General features: G+C 42.2%; 1 protein-coding gene across 1 annotated transcript; it reads left to right on the top strand.

Annotated features, from left to right (window-relative positions):
- The first annotated feature begins 247 nt into the window (after positions 1-247).
- On the top strand, positions 248-18,898 carry LOC136621066 (protein shisa-4-like). The gene is made up of 4 exons (XM_066596274.1): positions 248-396; positions 8,622-8,781; positions 12,708-12,820; positions 17,767-18,898. Exons 1-4 carry the CDS (start codon positions 336-338, stop codon positions 17,775-17,777), a joined length of 345 nt encoding a protein of 114 aa, XP_066452371.1. The 5' UTR covers positions 248-335; the 3' UTR covers positions 17,778-18,898.
- The last annotated feature ends 638 nt before the right edge of the window (positions 18,899-19,536 follow it).

Below are 19,536 nucleotides of genomic sequence, written 5' to 3'. Positions count from 1 at the left end.
TCTATGGACATCCTGTATACTGCTATTCTGTTCATTTTTAACACTTATCACTTAGAATATCACAGTAACTATCTTAGAGAATTGAAAGTACAATCAGTTTCATTCCTCTTTTATAACTTGTAGGTGTGTCTTGTTTCCTAATTATTACATTTGGAGTTATACATATTTTAGCCCTAACTGAACGGACTTCCTGAAGATCAGATGGAATATGGGAAAACAAAACTTAAATTCTTGCTACATAGAAGGGGTGTGGCCGTGCAGCTGATCACGTGACCCAACTTGCTCCATAAGGAGACTATTACAACAAGATCCCCAGATCACTGCTCTGCCTTGCTATGGCACAAACACGGGCTATTCCTCTGTTGGCTGCACTGTGCCTCCTGTGCATTTCAAAAGGTAGGTACTTCGCAAGTTCTACAACTTTTCTTTCTCTAGTTCTTACAAGTCTGATTAATAGTATAGAGCTGCTACTTTTACTGCAGTGTGATGGTAAATACATGTAGTGCTGTTCATAAGAACATCGTACAAGATTGTAGAACACATTGAACCCACAAGCAGAAAGTGATATTCAATAACTGTATGTCTGTGTTTGATGTAAAAACTTATGGAAAATGTAGAAAATTATTTATAATCACCATAAAGTAGTGAAATGTTCTATCAGAATTTCTGATTTTAAACATTTTAGCTAAAAGTATTGTCAAAAGTTTAATAACTCTGTAAATAGTTATTTCTGAATAATACTAATTGCCTAATGGGGTATTTTCGAGATTGACCTTCATCACCTAGCTACTAGATAGGTGATACATTTCTGTTGGATGAGGTTTCGCAGCTGAGCCCCCACCAATCCTGAGAAATGGAATCTGGTGTCCCCCTCTCCTCCTCCCTGTATGCTCCGAAGTGAGGAGGAGTATGAATCATCCGAGCACACACAGTGAAGCTCTATTCTTTTCAATGGTGCTATCTCCTGCAGGCCCATTGAAAATGAATGGAGTGGCACAGTGAGTGCTTGGGAGCTGCTCCATTCAAGGTCTTCCTCACTATGTGTGCTGTGGTGAGGGGGACCCGGAACCAACTTTCCTGGGGATAGGAGAGGATCTCTGCACTAACGCTCTGACCAATAGGACTTATATGGATAGGTGATAAAAGTCCATCTTTAGATAACCTCGTTAATATAGTTGGATGGATTTTGAGTAGAGATGAGCGAACGTGTTCGGCCACGCCCCTTTTTTGCCCGAATACCGCGATTTTCGAGTACTTCCGTACTCGGGCGAAAAAATTCGGGGGTCGCCGTGGCGGCGCGGGGGGTTGCAGCGGGGAGTGGGGGGGAGAGGGAGAGAGAGAGGGCTCCCCCCTGTTCCCCGCTGCTACCCCCCACGCCGCCACGCCTCTCCCCGCCCCCCGGCGCACCCGAGTACTTTTCACCCGAGTAGTGAAGTACTCGAAAATCGCGGTATTCGGGCGAAAAAGGGGCGGGGCCGAGCACGTTCGCTCATCTCTAATTTTGAGTTATACGTCTTTTTCATCATTTTTTTTAACTTGTGTGAATACTGATCAGTGTGATGGATGCCAACTATCTTTTTTCACACATCCCTTTTTTTTTAGAGTATACTTTTTCTAACATATAAACTTACAAAGTCAGGAACGTCATATGAATACAAACATGTAGAACATAATGTTAACACAAAATTTTACATGCATGTAAACTATGTTATGTTGTAAATATGCATTAAAGAGAAGTGGAGTTTTTCTCGAACCCCCTTAGAGAATGTTCACACATTGCAAATCTGGTGTAGATTTTTTTCAGCATAGACAAAGTACGTACCAAATTCTGCTAATTTTGCCACAGATTTGGTGCAGTAGTGCTGTCCTATTAACTATAGATTTCACCCTGTCATAGCAAACATGAACATGATGTCACAGGTCAATAAAGAGGCACAGTGTTTGCTCTAGCCCTGTGGCCCCTTCAAACAGCTGACTGGTGGGGGTGCATCAGTATTTAAGAGAGAAGCTACACTTTTTTTTTAAAGCATATTTGCATTACGTTATATTAGCCTATTCTGTACACTTTACTTATAAAACCCCTCTTAAGCTGTGGAACTAGATGAAGATGGGGCTGAGAAATCCGTTTTCACCTCACTGCATACCGGTAGGTGGAGCTCCAGCTGTGTCGGCACTTCAAAAACAGCTACAGACAGCTGCTTCCATAAACAGTACCATTTTATTATTAATATGTCTCCACTTTATTTTAATTCTTCTGTGTCTTCAATTTGTCCCACGACGGGAGGGTTTTATTAACCCCCATCCCGCTCATGCTCCTGTTCTGAAAACAGCTTCTCTTCCTCACTGTGCACTGTGCATCTGCAGACAGCTTCTCTTCCTCACAGTGCACCTCCTCCCCAGCATCTCATCGCACTCGTGTGCACCTTGCATGTGGTGCGATGCTGCCGCCGGCCCCATTGAAAACCATGCAATGCGAGGGCACGTTCAAAGATGGTACATGGCACCATTTTTCTTTTACCCCACACATTGCCCATGTGTGTGACCCCATTCAAAAGAATGGGATTCATATTTGTGCAATGCACAAATCCCACGCGAGATTCTCAACCATGTGAAACTGGCTTTATGCAGTGAGGTTAAGACGCATTTTTCAGCCCAGTCTTCATCTAGCTTAATTCCCCCCAAACCCCTATAATGATTGTTGATTTTTAAATTTCTTCTGTTTTTTCATCATCATATTTACAAAGCCATAACTCTTTTACTTTACTAATAACCTAGCCATATCAGGGCTTGTTTTTTGTGAGACAAGTTCTATTTCAATAGCCCCATTTTGGGTTTTATATAATGTTTATTAATTTGCGTGGGGTGGGGTGAAAAACCACAGAAACTCCAGGATTAGTTTTTTACGTTTTTGCAGTGTTCCCCATGCAGCATTCATGAATAGCTAAGCACTAGCTGTAATCGGCTGAGCGCTCAGCCAATAGCTAAGCACTAGCTGTTATTGGCTAAGCGCTCAGCCAATCAGCACAGCCCTTTCAGGAGGTGAGGATTTTTAAATCCCTGTCTGCTGAAAGTGCTGGATAGCAGTGTAGGGGAGCCAGCTGGAGGAGAGGTGAGTACTTTTTTTTACTTTTTTAACCACTTATTGATGATTTTCAGGGAAGGGCTTATATTTCAAGCGTGCTGCACTTCTGCCACACCTGTGGCAGAAGTCCGCGGTATTCTCCATATCTTTTCAATGGGGCTAGCGCAACTGCGCTGGCCCCATTGAAAAGACTGGCGATATCCTGGTCTCTTTTCGGCGTCCTTCTTGCGCTGCAAGGCGAGTGTTTTCACTTGCTCTCGCAGCGCAAGATAGAAAATATCGCCAGTGGGTGTCCGCCCTTAACGAAAAGCTGCATTTTTCTAAAACAGTGCTCACTATGAGGAATCAATAATGCATTTATTTTATTGTACGAGTTTTTGTGGATACGACGATACCAATAATGTATTTTTTTTAATTCTTTAAAAAGTAAAAGACTTTGTGAAAAGGAGAATTAAATTTTTGCTTTTTTTTTAAACTTTTATTTTTCTATGTCCCAGTAGGGAAGTTTAACATCTTCTAACTACTCCTATAACACAGTGAAGATTTGACATTTAGAAAGGCCTATGTTACCATTTCCTGTTGATGCAGCTTTTAACAAAGAAAATTGTATAAGGGTCAGATGCTAGTAGAATGGAAGTACTGAGAAGTAAATCTGGCAGTGAGAACAATTGGGAGAACGATTTGAACTTTAGCATAGTAGTCAGTATTTCCATTTGTACAGTATTCCTTTGGAACATATATCCTATTGTAGAAAGCATGCTGAAAATGGGCTACTAAATAATTTTATATATTGCATTAGCGTTAGCTTTATGGCTGACGTAAGTTCATCTATATATATAAAATTGAATGTATGTCTGTGTGCGTGTCTGTTTGTCCTTTATGCATTACTACACCATTCATCCGATCGCCATGAAACTTTGGGAAGTTGTTGAGTACACTCCTGGGAAGATTATAGGCATAGTACAAATATTCTATGATAAATGGCGTGCGTGCGAGCGTCGGCGGCGGTTACGACCCCCCACGTAGATTGTTCGATTCTCATCATTGCCACTAATTCTCTCACTTCCCGATGTCGTAGAAACATGAAATTTGGCACGAGCATTGACTATGTCATAAATAGGAAAAGCTATTGGGTCCCAACTCGATAATTCAATTCTAAGCGCCAAAGAATTAGCGTCCAAATTTTACGTACGGAATCTAATTTTCTCGCATCCCAATGTCATAGAAACTTGAAATTTGGCACGAGCATTGATTATGTCATAAATAGTAAATGTTAATGGGTCCCAACTCAATTATTTAATTCTAAGCGCAAAAGAATTAGCGTCCTAATTTTACGTACGGAATCTAATTTTCTCACTTCCCAATGTCATAGAAACTCGAAATTTGGCACGAGCATTGATTATGTCATAAATAGGAAAAGTTAATGGGTCCCAACTCAATTATTCAATTCTAAGCGCCAAAGAATTAGCGTCCAAATTTTACGTACGGAATCTAATTTTCTCGCTTCCCAATGTCATAGAAACTTGAAATTTGGCACGAGCATTGATTATGTCATAAATAGGAAAAGTTATTGGGTCCCAACTCGATTATTTAATTCTAAGCGCCAAAGAATTAGCGTTCAAATTTTACGTACGGAATCTAATTCTCTCACTTCCCAATGTCATAGAAACTTGAAATGTGGCATGGGCATTGAATATGTCATAAATAGGAAAAGTTAATGGGTCCCATCTCGATTATTTAATTCTATGCACCAAAGAATTAGCGTCCAAATTTTACGTACAGAATCTAATTCTATCACTTCCCGATGTCATAGAAACTTGAAATTTGGCACGGGCATTGATTATGTCATAAATAGGAAAAGTTAATGGGTCCCAACTCAATTATTCAATTCTAAGCGCAAAAGAATTAGCGTCCAAATTTTACGTACGGAATCTAATTCTCTCACTTCCCAATGTCATAGAAACTCGAAATTTTGCACGAGCATTGATTATGTCATAAATAGGAAAAGTTAATGGGTCCCAACTCGATTATTCAATTCTAAACGCCAAAGAATTAGCATCCAAATTTTACTTACAGAATCTAATTTTCTCACATCCCGATGTCATGGAAACATGAAATTTGGCATTAGTATTGATTATGTCATAAATAGGAAAAGTTAATGGGTCCCAACTCGATTATTTAATTCTAAGCGCCAAAGAATTAGCGCCCAAATTTTACGTAGTACGGAATCTAATTCTCTCACTTCACGATGTCATAGAAACATGAAATTTGGCACGAGCATTGATTATGTCATAAATAGGAAAAGTTAATGGGTCCCAACTCGATTATTTAATTCTAAGCGCCAAAGAATTAGCGTCCAAATTTTACGCTAATAGAAACTTGAAATTTGGCACGAGCATTGATTATGTTATAAATAGGAAATATTAATGGGTCCCAACTCGATTATTCAATTCTAAGCGCCAAAGAATTAGCGTCCTAATTTTACGTACGGAATCTAATTTTCTCGCTTCGCGATGTCATAGAAACTTGAAATTTGGCACGAGCATTGATTATGTCATAAATAGGAAAAGTTAATGGGTCCCAACTCGATTATTCAATTTTAAGCGCAAAACAATTGGCGTCCAAATGTTACGTACGGAATCGAATTTTCTCGCTTCCCAATGTAATAGAAACTTGAAATTTGGCACGAGCATTGATTATGTCATAAATAGGAAAAGTTAATGGGAAGTTGTTGAGTACACTCCTGGGAAGATTACTGGCATAGTACATCTATCCTACGATAGGTGGCGCGCGTGCGAGCGTCGTTGACAGTTATGCCCCCCCAGACAAAGATCGTTAGATTTCCATCTCAAGCACAAAAGCAAAAAGCATTACGAGCAATGGGATGCGTGTTCAACTACAAAATGATGCATCCGCCGAACGTTTCGCAAGACAATTCCTGGATATTGAGAATGCTGAGGTAAAATAAAAGCTGTGCTGTGATTGGTTGCTATATATTATACCGCTGAGGTAAAATGAATGCTGCGCTGTGATTCGTTGCTATTTTTTATATTGCTGAGGCAGAATAAAAGTTGCGCTGTGATTGGTTGTTATTTCTCTTACTGCTGACGTAACATGAAAGCTGCACTGTGATTGGTTGTTATATTTTATACTGCTGAGGTAACATATAAGCTGCGCTGTGATTGGGTGTTATATATTATAAAGCTGAGGTAACATGAAAGCTGCGCTGTGATTGGTTGTTATATATTATACCACTGAGGTAACCTAAAAAAGCTGCGCTGTGATTGGTTGTTATCTAGATATATAAAAACGAATGTATGTCTGTCTGTCTTCGCAGCAACGCGCGACGGGTAAGCTAGTATAATATGAAATAAATACTACCCCCTGATCTTCCTATTAGGCCGCCTGCACACGCGTGAATTTGCATTGCGGAATCCGGAGTGGGCATCCGCCTCAGGATTTCACAGCAAATACCGCCCATAGCATGCTATGACAAATCGCGATTTCATCTCCATGAGTGGATGCAATTTTCCATCGCGAAGAGAAAATCACAGAATGGTGCAATTCTGTGCGGACTCCGCATGGCCGGCTTCTATTGGAGTCAATGGAAGCTGTCCAATCCACGACCCTTCCACAACAATATTGTGGAAAGGTCGCGGATTCCGTGTCATCACTAGGCGATGAGAAGGGAAAAGCAGGGAATAAAAAATAAAATCTGTACTGCGCATGTCCGACTGCTTGCCATGCAAACTATCCGCAGTACAGCAAAAAGACTTTCACAGGGTTGGATTCCGCTGCAGGATTCCACATGCAGAATCCGACTGGCCCATGTGCAGGCGGCCTAAGTGTTAGTATTGAAGATGTTCTTTAGGACTCTTTCACATAGGCGCTGTGGGCGCACTGGTTAGAAGCACACAAAAAGGGCTTCTACAGTAAAACCTCTCCTAGCGTTGGTAATCTGTCCGAAAGCAATCGGCTTTACCTGAAACTGTTTCTACTCGAGGTAATTATTTTCATAGGAATCAATGTAGATCCAATTAATCCATTCTAGACATTCCAAAAAACACACCAAACCACATTTAATGGAGAATAAATATGATCTTTAATACCAAAAACAATAATAAATGAATATAAAGGACTACTGTAAAGAATAAATGAACATTTAACATGTTATTGAACATGTGACTGTGTGTTATCTGTGGTGTTACATAGGACTGCAGGTCACATCTACTACATCATCTGTCCTCAGCGTTATCACTGTGTTCTCTGTGCAGTTACATGGGACTTCAGGTGACATCATTATCTGTCCTCAGTGTTATCACTGTGTTCCCTGTGCAGTTACATAGGACTGCAGGTGACATCTCCTGTACTACAGTACATCATCTGTCCTCAGCGTTATCACTGTGTTCTCTGTGCTGTTACATAGGACTGCAGGTGACATCATTATCTGTCCTCAGTGTTATCACAGTTCTCTGTGCTGTTACATAGGACTGCAGGTGACATCTCCTGTACTACAGTACACCATCTGTCCTCAGCGTTATCACTGTGTTCTCTGTGCTGTTACATAGGACTGCAGGTGACATCTCCTGTACTACAGTACACCATCTGTCCTCAGCTTTATCACTGTGTTCTCTGTGGTGTTATATAGGACTGCAGGTGACATCATTATCTGTCCTCAGTATTATCACTGTGTTCTCTGTGCTGTTACATAGGACTGCATGTGACATCATTATCTGTCCTCAGTGTTATCACTGTTCTCTGTGCTGTTACATAGGACTGCAGGTGACATCTGCTGTACTACAGTACATCATCTGTCCTTAGCGTTATCACTGTGTTCTCTATGCTGTTGCATTAGAGTGCAGTTTTACAGTACTGTACTGTACTAGTGTATTACCCATCGCCGATGATGGAGTAGGGTGGGTTACATTAGCAGCAGGAGGAGACGCTGGGCAGGAGATCACATGGGTTCAGCAGCAAGGTCACGTGGGCCGGCACACATCGGTGTTATTAGAGGCAACCAATGTTACTAGATACAAATTTTGGCTAAAAATATGGCCTTATTCGAAATCAGCCTTAGTTGATGTCATTGCTAGAAGAGTTTTTACTGTATAGGAAAAAAATTGTTTCCTATAGAAGCATTCAGATGCAGGAATTGTATCTCAAAGATAGGACATGCGAGTGCTATGTGCGCCTATAGCTCCATGGTGCGTGCAAAGATAGGACCTCTCCTATCTTTGCTGCATCCTTTCTATAGGCTCCTATGGGAGCTGACAGCGCCCGCGTGAAAGAGCCCTTATAGAAACTCTGTCACTTACTTTGAGCTATCTAAGTTAAACTTTAGTGGTTTGGACTTTGCTATATAGGTATGCGCTGGGATCTTTTGTGATGCATATACCAAAGTGTAAAGGAAAAAAAATGAAATGTGAACACAGCATTACTTGGCTTATAGTAACCTTCCCAGCAGTTCTATGCAAAAAGCCTATAACTCTTTGTGATTACATGTATACCACTAATTGAAATATTTTTTCCCCACTTTTAGTGCTTGCTAACAGCTGTGCTCCATATGTGGATGAGAAACTTAAACTGGTCCCGTATCAAGATTGTGGAGATATATTTACCTGCGGTGGAACTTGCACAAACAGATACTGCATTTTACTAGGACAACTAGATCAAACCCACATCTCCTGTCTTGTGAACAAGTAAGCGGAAAAACATCAAGGTGGTTCACAGCGATTAGCGCAGCTGCCTTGCCACACTGTCTCTGGGATAGGAAAAATAGATTTTTAGACTCTTTGTAATTCAGGGATTTATTTAATCAACAGGAAATAAAAAAAACATTTTAATAAAGCAGTTGCTATTAGATTTAATGGAAGAAATCTTTTAAAACTGTGACAATAGGAAAGATTTACCAAAATTGGTGTTCCCTTCACCTTGGCACAACCTCTAATAGAATAACAATAAGACATTTCCATAGAATTTACAGCTAGAGACTGAAAATACAGGCTGAGCCATAAGTGCAGTTTTTTTTTTATATGCGTTGTCAGTAGAGATGAGCGAGCACCAAAATGCTCGGGTGCTCGTTGCTCGAGTCGAACTTCCCGCGATGCTCGAGGGTTCGTTTCGAGTAACGAACCCCATTGAAGTCAATGGGCGACCCGAGCATTTTTGTATGGGACCTATGCTCCGCTAAGGTTTTCATTTGTGAAAATCTGGGAAATTCAAGAAAGTGATGGGAACGACACAAAAACGGATAGGGCAGGCGAGGGGCTACATGTTGGGCTGCATCTCAAGTTCCCAGATCCCACTATTAAGCCACAATAGCGGCAAGAGTGCCCCCCCCCCAACAATTTTTACTTCTGAAAAACCCTCATTAGCAAGGCACACCTTAGCTAAGCACCACACTACCTCCAACAAAGCACAGTCACTGCCTGCATGACACTCCGCTGCCACTTCTCCTGGGTTACATGCTGCCCAACCGCCCATTTCAGTAATAGCAGCAGTCAAGACAGGCCAGTGGTAGGCCGTAAGTATTTTGCTTCAATTTTTTAAAATGGTGAGGTGAAAAACCAGACAGATACTGTATGCAGCGTATATATGTATACTCTTTCCCTCTGGCGGGATGACGGCGATCATGTAACGGACACAGCAGAGCCAGGAAACAATTATGCGCAAGCCTGCTGTAACGCTTAGCTGGGTAATAATGATCGACTACTACCCCCAGCAGACATGCAGTAAACTGAACACGGTCACAGGCAGCCCAAAGATTGTTTTTTCCAATTTTTTATGAAAAAGCCCACTGCCTATATAGCCAGTATATCTCTTTCCCTGTACCACTGTCCCTGCCTCACCAGTACTGCCCCTATACTCAGTAAAATGACTGCAGACTGAGGACGCTATGGTCTGCACGCCCGATATACAAAAAAAAAAAAATGTGCAAAACTGCTAAGAGCAGCCTCAACATTACTGCACACGGTCAGATGTGGCCCTAAGAAGGACCGTTGGGGTTCTTGAAGATGAAGATAACAGCCTAACACTCTCCCTATAGCAGCTACAGCAGGACGGCACTTTCCCTAATGTCTCTCAGCGTGCATCTGTGGCGAGCCGCGGGCGGCCCCAGTTTATATACTCGGGTGTCACCTGATCTCCCCAGCCACTCACTGCAGGGGGGTGGGATAGGGCTGGAACTTCACAGGAGGAAGTTGTAATGCCTTCCCTGTGTTTCTATTGGCCAGAAAACAGCGCAAACTTTTCTGGGAAGAAAATGGAAGTGACTCGAACATCGCGTGGTGCTCGTCTCGAGTAACGAGCATCTCGATCACCCTAATACTCGAACGAGCATCAAGCTCGGACGAGTACGCTCTCTCATCTCTAGTTGTCAGGGAAATAGAGCAAAATTTTAGGTACATCCAATGGAGGATGTTCATTAAATCCTAGTTGTTTATGCATTAGTTAAAAACTCTTCTACGCCTAGAAAACCTTTTCCATGTCAGTGTTGATAAAGTATCTGGTAGCATTGGCCAGCTTCAGCGAAGTGACGGGATGGTGGTTCGAAAGCAGTTCTTTCCACTCCTTGACGTACACATAACAATTCAAGAATACATCTGCAAGGACGCAAAACTGATAACGTGTCAATATTGACAATTCCAGAGTCATTAAGACACCAAGAAAGACAAACATGGTTTAGATTGAAGGCTACACAGTAGCCACTGGGAAAATAGCTGGAATATAAGAGTTATTTATGTGGTGCAGAAGGTCATCTCTTGCTTTATGGGAGATTTGAAACAATAGAATTACGCAGAACTACACTGTTGTTTGATATTTGACTTGCAATATTTGACTATGGTGAGCCACCCAGCAAGCTTTGTCGTAATGCAACAGGCATATCCGATGAGGATGTTTGGTTTTTTGTCTAAATTGTTACGAAATTCTGCGTTGTTGGATTTCAAAATGTAAAAAGAAGAGATCTGCGCCTATCTTTTAGCAGTTTGAACGAAGTGGCACTGTATATTAATAGCTGAACTTAAAGATATGATTAGAAGTAGCAGCTTATCACACAATCACCTGTGAAGTCCCAGGTGCCTCCTCACCCTTTGTTCAAACAAGGGCAGTCAGCAGAATGCAGTAGTCATAGATTCTCATTGTAGTTAGACTTATTTACTAGGCTGTACAATGCAAGTAAAAAGGTTGCAAAAGAAACAAGGGACAGAACAATCTGCTATGAAAATCTCGTTTCCATGATTTGTACAAGCAACCACTTCACTATTTGTTTGCACTAGTTAACATAAATCATGTCCATACTATTTTTATTACCTGAATTGAAGATAAAAAAAAATAAGCATGGTGAATAGCAAATGAAAAAAGCATTAAAATGGACATAAGTGTGGACACACCAGTTTAATTGGTGTAATAATGAGGAAATCGACTTCAGATGTGTGAAAGTATTCATTGGGAAGGAAGTTGAATTTTTTTATTTTTTTTTTGGTGGAGGAGACGTTTTCAGTAGCTATTCTAAACTTCACCATATTGAATCGAGCTCAAGCTTTTCAAATGGAAAGCGGTCATGTGATATATCAGTCTTGGTTAGAATTTACTCAGAAACACACAGGAAGTGTCAGTTTTGTTCTGTCGTTATTTCTTTAGGAGTTACAAATTTGGTAAATTGAGTCTGATCTCCAGAGCCATTTTTCTTTGATTTCACAATGAGAAGAACCTCCAGATGTTTCAAGATACCATATACTTATGTGTGCTCAATGATAAAGGTAGTTCCCACACTGCTTTCAACAGGATGGCGCACCACCGCATTTTGCTATGGCTGGATGTGCAATTCACTGGGCACTTGATTGGGTGTTGAGGTCCTGTAGAATGGCTGCAAAGGTCGCTAGAATTAACACCTTTGGACTTTTATCTCTGGACCCATTTAAAGTCCCTTGTGTATGCAATATGGTTCACCTGAATCGGCAAATCTTACAGTGCTGTATAGATATATCACCTGCAGTTCTTTAGGTGCTCACAAAGAATAGATTAAACATTTAACCCTGTACATCTGGCAGTATGGCGGACACGCCAAACATGTCATGGAAAGCACTTTGTGAAAATATGCCCTCAATTAACTCCTAAGGAAGTAAAGATAAGGAAAAATGGACACTTCAGTGTATTTTCAGAGTGACTTTCAGTAAAGACTGATATATCCCATGACCCCCTTTCCCATTTGAAAAATCTGAGCTGATTTTAATATAGTGGAGGTAAAAATGACCGTCAAAAAATGTCTCCTCCACCAAAACAATGTAGCCGCCTTCTCAATTAATACTTTCACGCATTGCAAGTCAATTTTCTCTTTATTTCATCAATTAAACTGGTGTGTTCAGACTCTTGTGTACAAAAGAACCAGCTCACCAACTAGGTTCAAGTTCCAAGGAGAGCATGGATATGTTAGACCACACAAAAGCACAGTATGTACAAGGAGGGCCAGCTTCATCCAGGGGTGTGACACAATGTAATATTCTACAACTTTATTTCATGACTACATTTCTGTGTTTTCTTTTTTTTCGCATAATTGCAGCGACTATCACAGAATAATCTGATTGCACATCTGTAATTATTATATTTACTTCTGCTTCTCCAACAGCCTTTATGTCATCATTGGAGTAAGCATCGTTATCTTGCTATCTGTGGTTGGTGGCATCGTTGCATGTTGCTGTAAATGTTGCTGTTTTGCCTGCTCGTTATGCTCACGTGACTGTAAGTACAGTAATGCATCTGGGAATGTTTATAAATAAAAACTGATACAATGTATCTAGTTGTAGCTCTCTCTTGTCTATAGCATGTGAAGTATTGCACCTCATGAAATCAAATGGGGCTGCGCTGTAATATTACACTCAACCCATGAACAAGGGTGGCACTGTTCCTGAAAGAGAGCAGCATGCTTTTACTAATCTCATAAAATCCCTTTAGAATATAACTAGATAAATTATTAGATTGTTTCACTGTACTGCGATTACTTATCATATTTATGGTATTTGTTGAAAGCTACTTAAGGGTGGCTTCACATACACCATAAATGCTGCAGAATGTCCACAACATTTATAGTTCAAGCCTCATGGAAGAAATGTATAAAATCTCCTGCACATGGAGCAAAACATTTCCATAACGAATGTGCAGTATTCTTAACTGCTGAGGGTTCTAAATCTGTAGTCTGCTTATTTGTGCTGTTGGTTTTAACCCTTGAAATACAATGGTTGAAATCTGCAGCAGATCCTCAATGAAAAAAAAGTAGCCAAGTCCACATTATTTAGCTGTGGATTTCCTATGGGTTCTCCACTGCAGACAACTCGCAGCAGAGTGTGTTTGTGTATGCCCAAAGGCTGATTTGACACATAGAGATTTTAGGAAAAATTACTAGAGATGAGCGAGATTACTCGTCCGAGCTTGATGCTCGTTCGAGTATTAGGGTGCTCGAGATGCTCGTTACTCGAGACGAGCACCACGCGGTACTCGTCTCGATTAAACGAGCACTGACCATTGAATTCAATGGAGCCGGCAATACATGAATTCATTAATGGGTTACTGAGAGCTGCCTCTGATTGGTCACAGCCTCACCAATCAGAGGCAGCTCATTCAGCAGGCGGGGATTTTAAATCCCCACCTGCTGATTACTACAGAAAGCAGTTCAGGAGAACTGCCGGCCAGACGCGGCTGAACTCCGGCTGCAGCGGAAAGGTGAGTATACATTTATTTTTTATTTTTACACATTTTAGGATGATTTTCAGGTAAGGGCTTATATTTTTAAGCCCTTCCCGAAAATTCATCCCACGCTCGCCGGCAGCCCATTGCTTTCAATGGAGCTGGCTGTATTGCCTGCTCCATTGAATTCAATGGGCTAACATCGTTCTTCTCTGCCACAGCTGTTACAGCTTTAGCATGCAATAAAAAATCACATCAATGAGCAATTTTTCACAGAAGACCCGAGCCTTTCCATTCACTGGAGCAGCCTGTTGCTTAAAAAAAGTGTAGCTGCTCCAGGAGACGATTACGATTCCCTGCCGCGGCTGTGACAGCTGCACTGGGGGATTCCTTCAGCCCTGCAGGGATGCAGTGCTGGCCCCATTGAAAGCAGTGGAAGGACATCACGATCGCCTGCAGAGGCTGTGACATGAAGGGAACCCCCACAAGAATGCGAGGCTGTTTCCATGTGAAAACACCTCGTATCCGGCGGTTTTCAGAAGGATGGTGAGGGCGATTTCAGGCTGTGAATCATGACGCGATATTGCTCTTGCCAGTGTGAAGGAGACCGGTAAGATAAAGCCCTGCGGGGCATTGGGATTTTCCCATAGTAGGGAGAGAGAGAGCGGGGTTATGGGTTAAATCTCCTATAGCCCCGCTCTGTCTCCCTGTTATAGGTTCATTTTCCATAGCCCCGCTTTGTCTCTCTCCCTGCTATAGGGATCCCTGAAGGATATCCCCAGAGCGTAGAGAAAGGGGTGGGGCTAGAGAGAGGGTGCTGGGCTATAGAAAGGGGTCCCCCAAAGCAAAGAGGGGGCAGGGCTAGAGGGCGGATCACTCTTGTACAACGCTCTCGGGGAAGCCCTGTAACCCCATCCTCCTTTCTCCCCCCACTATAGGGATATTCCATGGGGAACCTGCTGCTGGGGAGAGGTGGAGTGAGTCCCTTCCTGCCCCAATTTGCTGGGGAATTGCCCAGCAGCAGGGCTGGAGAAATTTCCCGATGCTTACAGCAGTACTTTTAAAATTTGCTGCCCAGAAGCACATTTTAAATGTTCCGCTGTAAATTCCTGTTAGTCCCCATGGGCATTAAGGGAACCCTCGGGGGTTCCCCTCATCCCCACGGGGACTAACTGGAGTTTACAGCAGGACATTAAAATGTGCTTCTGGGTATACCATCGCAGCTGCAGTTGGGAATTTCTTTGGTCGGCAGAAATCCTCCTAAAATGACTTATCTTCTTTTCCTGCGCAGGAGTTTCCAAAGACTCCTGCTCCCATAGGAGTCTATGGAGACTCCTGCGCATCATGCAATAGAGATAGGTCAGGTTCTATCTTTTCGCGCAGCACGGACCTTAGATGCGAGCATTGTAGCCACGCATGTCCTATCTTTGGAAGGTGCCATTTTTTTTGCATGTCTAAAATTCTTTCATCTAAACGCTTTTATAGTAAACCATTGGTTCTAGTAGAGGCGTTTTGGGGATTTTTTTCACGCGTATATTATGTGTGAAAACGACGCCCATGTGAATGAGGCCTAAGCTATAGTAATACTCCAGGACCAGTGGAAAATTAATAACAATTCTTCTTTATCAGTGCAGGTCAGTACAGTACACATCTCATATTTTTACTAGATAATGGAGTATTAGTCATTGCTCTCTCTGGTGATTGTACTGTGTAGCAACATGTTCCAAATGGTAACACCCAATGGTCAATATAGTCATACATTTCTAGGAGGAAACGTACGTCACATGAATGGCACATCACAGAATTATTATAAAATATAATCCAGAATTAGTATTTCAAGGGAATGCAATCATTTTAAAGGCCAGGTATTACACAAACGGACGGATAGATCGGATTCCACATACGGGGCACAAGCAGCAGATTCCAGCTGTGAGCCCAGCAGGTGACCCTGTGCTGGCAATTAATTGTATTGCACATGACTGCGGAGGCCCGCAGGCAGTTATGCACAGTACAGTTTTGTTTTTGTATTTCGCACGCAGTCGTTTAGCGATGATGTGGATACCATACCTCAATGGAGGTTGTCCGCCCCAGATTCCGTGGCAAAATAGAGCATGGTGCGATTTTTCTTCCACTCGTAGAATGCGCAATTCGTATGTGTGAGTGTGAATGAAAAAGTGAAAATCCATGCCTTTCAATGCCCGCTTCTTACTGCGGATCATTCGCGCAGACGATGATTGCGGAATCCATAATACAAATCTGCTCATGTGATCCCGGGTGAAAACGGACAAGTCAGGAGAGGGGATAGGTCCCCTTTACGTGCCATTGACCAGATAGTGCTGAAGCTATACTGCGCACCTGCTCTCTCACTGCGCAAAGTGTAGGACGTGAGGGAACAGCAGAAGGAAACACACATTTTGATATGTTTAGAGTAGATAGCAAAATTGAATAAGCTCTGCCATTAATACATATCATACGCCTCCTTCATGATTAGACAGGGAAGTGGGCAGTCAGATTACAGAATCATACAGATTATTGCAGCGTGCAGGGCCATCTATGAGAGTAAGGCCGCCTGCACACGGGCGGAAATCCTGCGGCGGTATTTCCCGCGGGATTTCCGCCACTGAATTACAATACGCACTCCTATGCAGACGGCCGCGGTTTGGCCGCGCGAGATATCGCGGCATGTCCTATTTCTGTGCGGGGCTCGCAGAGCTTCGCACAGAAACGTCACTCACCCGGCCGCCGGCTCCGGTCTGCGCATGCGCCGGCAGCCGGCACACGAAAGAGCCGGGGCCGCCAGGCGCGGGTGAGTACGCGCTTGTCCCTGCAGGCTCTCGGGTCGGGTCCCGCGGCGAGAATTCTCGCCGCCGGATCCGACCCGCTCGTATGCAGGCGGCCTAACTGATAAACCTGAGATATGACATGACCTCTTACGTTTAGGGGAATTTGAGTCGAGGGGTAAACCTGACTTTTCTTTTAGTCCGAGTTCACATGTGAATCTCTTGCACACGAGCACACAAGTCCACAAGGACATGCATACTTGCTGTGTTCTGCCAATCCCCATGCGCTATCTTGGTGTGTATGTGTGTGTAATACCTGCCAAGATAGAACATGCTATGATTTTCTTTCTATCGCCCATTTTTGCTCGTGAGTAGTACGTGCGTGGGAAAAAACATGCAGGTGTGATTGGCCCGACACAAGTCAATGGGCTATTGGCATTGTGTGTCACTCTTAGGAAAATTGCAGCTTCGATGCGCAATGACAATATGTCCATGTGAGACCAACCTTATAGAAAGACCAGCAAGTATATAAAGTGTTTTGAGGTTTATGCCTCTTCCTCAGATACGTTGGATGGTGCAGTTATTCAGTGTAAACAAAAGTGGGTACATAGAAGTAATAAGGAAGAATTAAGGGTATCAAAATGGGATTAATAATGGCCTAAAGTTTATTCATTGCTGCTGTTTTTTTTAATGAGTACGTGCTTCTTATTCACTTTGATTGTCTTGCTTTATTCCTGATTTGACATTACTCCTCATTACAAAATGTTGTCTTACATTTTACCACATAAATTGTGTGACAAAAAGTTGTTTAGATTCTGATACTACAGCCATACATTACTATAGTGGCGTCAAATCTGTGATAGGAGTATATATTTACCTAGACTTTCATTTATGAGTCTGTTAATATAAAGTGTTTCTCCAAAAGTAAGACTGTCCTATATTAATTTTTGCCCCAAAAAAGACACAGCGTCTTATTTTCGGGGGGTGTCTAATGTTCACCTAGCAGGTGCAATCCGGAGCCCCTCCCGCTGGTCTCTGGCAGGCTTCCATGCAGTCCTCAGCGCTGATAGAGCATTGCTTGCTGGCAACGGGGCCACCACCCCCCAAAAAATCAGGGTAGTGCTTATTATCAGGGTAGGTCTTATTTTTGAGGGAACACGTTATAAAGAGATTGTTACCTACAGGTACTTTGGATATCAATGCATGTTGTTTTTGTTCCCCCAGCTATAATCTAATAGAAGTTCATACCTAAAGAAGATAAAGAGAACATCGCTGTAAACAAGAGGACCTTCATGAAAAGGACACAACTGATATCAATCTCCATGTTAGCCTATGCATTTTGTGCAAGGACACTAAACTGTACCAGTTGTTGGAAAAAAGTCATAATCATATTTTGAATTCTGGCTCTAAATAAATAGCAAAAACTATATTATCCATTGTAATTAAAAGCTCATCCTATAAGACTAGACTAGACTAGACTAGAGGGTCCGTTTAGACGAGCGATTTATCGCTTGAATGAGCGAACAAGCAAATGACGTCAGAGTTTGCTTGTTCGCTCAGGCAGCCTGTTTATACAGGCAGACACATCGTTGGTTCATTCAAACGAGAAATCGTTCAGTCGTTCACATTACTGTATAAGTGGCTGAGAACGACTGAACAAGCACTATTTAAACTGAGCTATTAGTGAGCGAGCCAACCATGATTTGTATGCCTGCATAAAATGAACGACGAACGAAAAGTGAGCGGTTATCATTCATCATTGGCTGAGTTTACACTGAACGATCATCGTTGCAAATAATTATTAAAATGAGTGAAAGTGAACAATTGTTCCATCTAAAAGGGCCCCAAATCTATACTTGGACCAAAATATGCTAATTTTCTCCTGGCAAGTAAACTGGTGACAATCTGAGGGAATGATGAGGCTTTCCAGATTTTGGATCTATAAAATCTCTGATCCCAGGTAGAAATGTAAGAATCCATCATATAGTTTATTTTTTCCTTTCAATCGGTATAATAGTAAACCAACTATGAAAGCAAATCCTTTTATTGGATGCAGCTGATGGCATACTATACATGTTACAAGGAATGCACCAGCTACTTAGAAGCACATCTGCGGTGGCATAGAAATGGGTATTTTGGGCCAGTGGAAATGATGCTGACATAAATATGTGCATACCGGATGTATTTCTCCTGTTTGTTTCTACCTTTACGATGTTCATTATTCATTTTAGATTCTTTAAATTGTAGTAAAGTATATTTTAAACTATTTTTCTGTTACATCTTATCTTTTATACATTTGATGCAATAAGCTTTGTTTGTTATACTTTAAATGTTAAATAAAAATGTATTTCCAGTTTCACAACTATTTTATTTGAGATGTTGTAGAAACATTATACTTTGTATCTTTGTTATACCATGTGACGGGGTATAATATGAGGGTCCTTTCTACAGCAGCCAGACAATACAGACGGAGCTAAACTCTTTATTGATAATCCAAAATAACAATGATAACATGGTAGGTGGCCTCAACACAGCTTCCTGAGTAAGGGTGAAGTCACACGAACGTATATCAGCTCGGTTTTCACGCCGAGCCGATATACGTTGTCCTCGTGTGCAGGGGAGTATGGAAGAACCAGGAGCAAGAACTGAGCTCCCGCCCCCCTCTCCGCCTCCTCTCCGCCCCTCTGCACTATTTGCAATGGGGAGAGGTTGACGGGGGCGGGGCTAATTCTCGGAACTTAGCCCCGCCCCCGCCCCACCTCTTCCCATTGCAAATAGTGCAGAGGGGCGGAGAGGGGGGTGGGAGCTCAGTTCCTGCTCCTGGCTCTTCCTCCCTCCCCCCCCCCCCCTGCACACGAGGACAACGTATATCGGCTCGGCGTAAAAACCGAGCCAATATACGTTCTTGTGACTTCACCCTAAGTGTCCATCACCCCTCCCTCATAGCAGAAGATCCTCTCTGGCAGTTACCATATCAGGGAAAATCTACAATTA

This window comes from Eleutherodactylus coqui, chromosome 3, assembly GCF_035609145.1.
Source record: "Eleutherodactylus coqui strain aEleCoq1 chromosome 3, aEleCoq1.hap1, whole genome shotgun sequence".
In the NCBI taxonomy this organism is placed as follows: Eukaryota; Metazoa; Chordata; class Amphibia; order Anura; family Eleutherodactylidae; genus Eleutherodactylus; species Eleutherodactylus coqui.
The sequence above is the reverse complement of the archived record's forward strand: the minus strand, read 5'-3'. Positions and strand labels throughout refer to the sequence as shown.

What these genes read in the sequence shown, in the direction of transcription:
- LOC136621066 (XM_066596274.1), top strand. Translation starts at nt 336, where the DNA reads ATGGCACAAACACGGGCTATTCCTCTGTTGGCTGCACTGTGCCTCCTG. An exon ending in CCTCCTGTGCATTTCAAAAG is followed by an intron (nt 397 to 8,621) that starts GTAGGTACTTCG and finishes CCCCACTTTTAG; the next exon opens with TGCTTGCTAACAGCTGTGCT. An exon ending in ATCTCCTGTCTTGTGAACAA is followed by an intron (nt 8,782 to 12,707) that starts GTAAGCGGAAAA and finishes CTTCTCCAACAG; the next exon opens with CCTTTATGTCATCATTGGAG.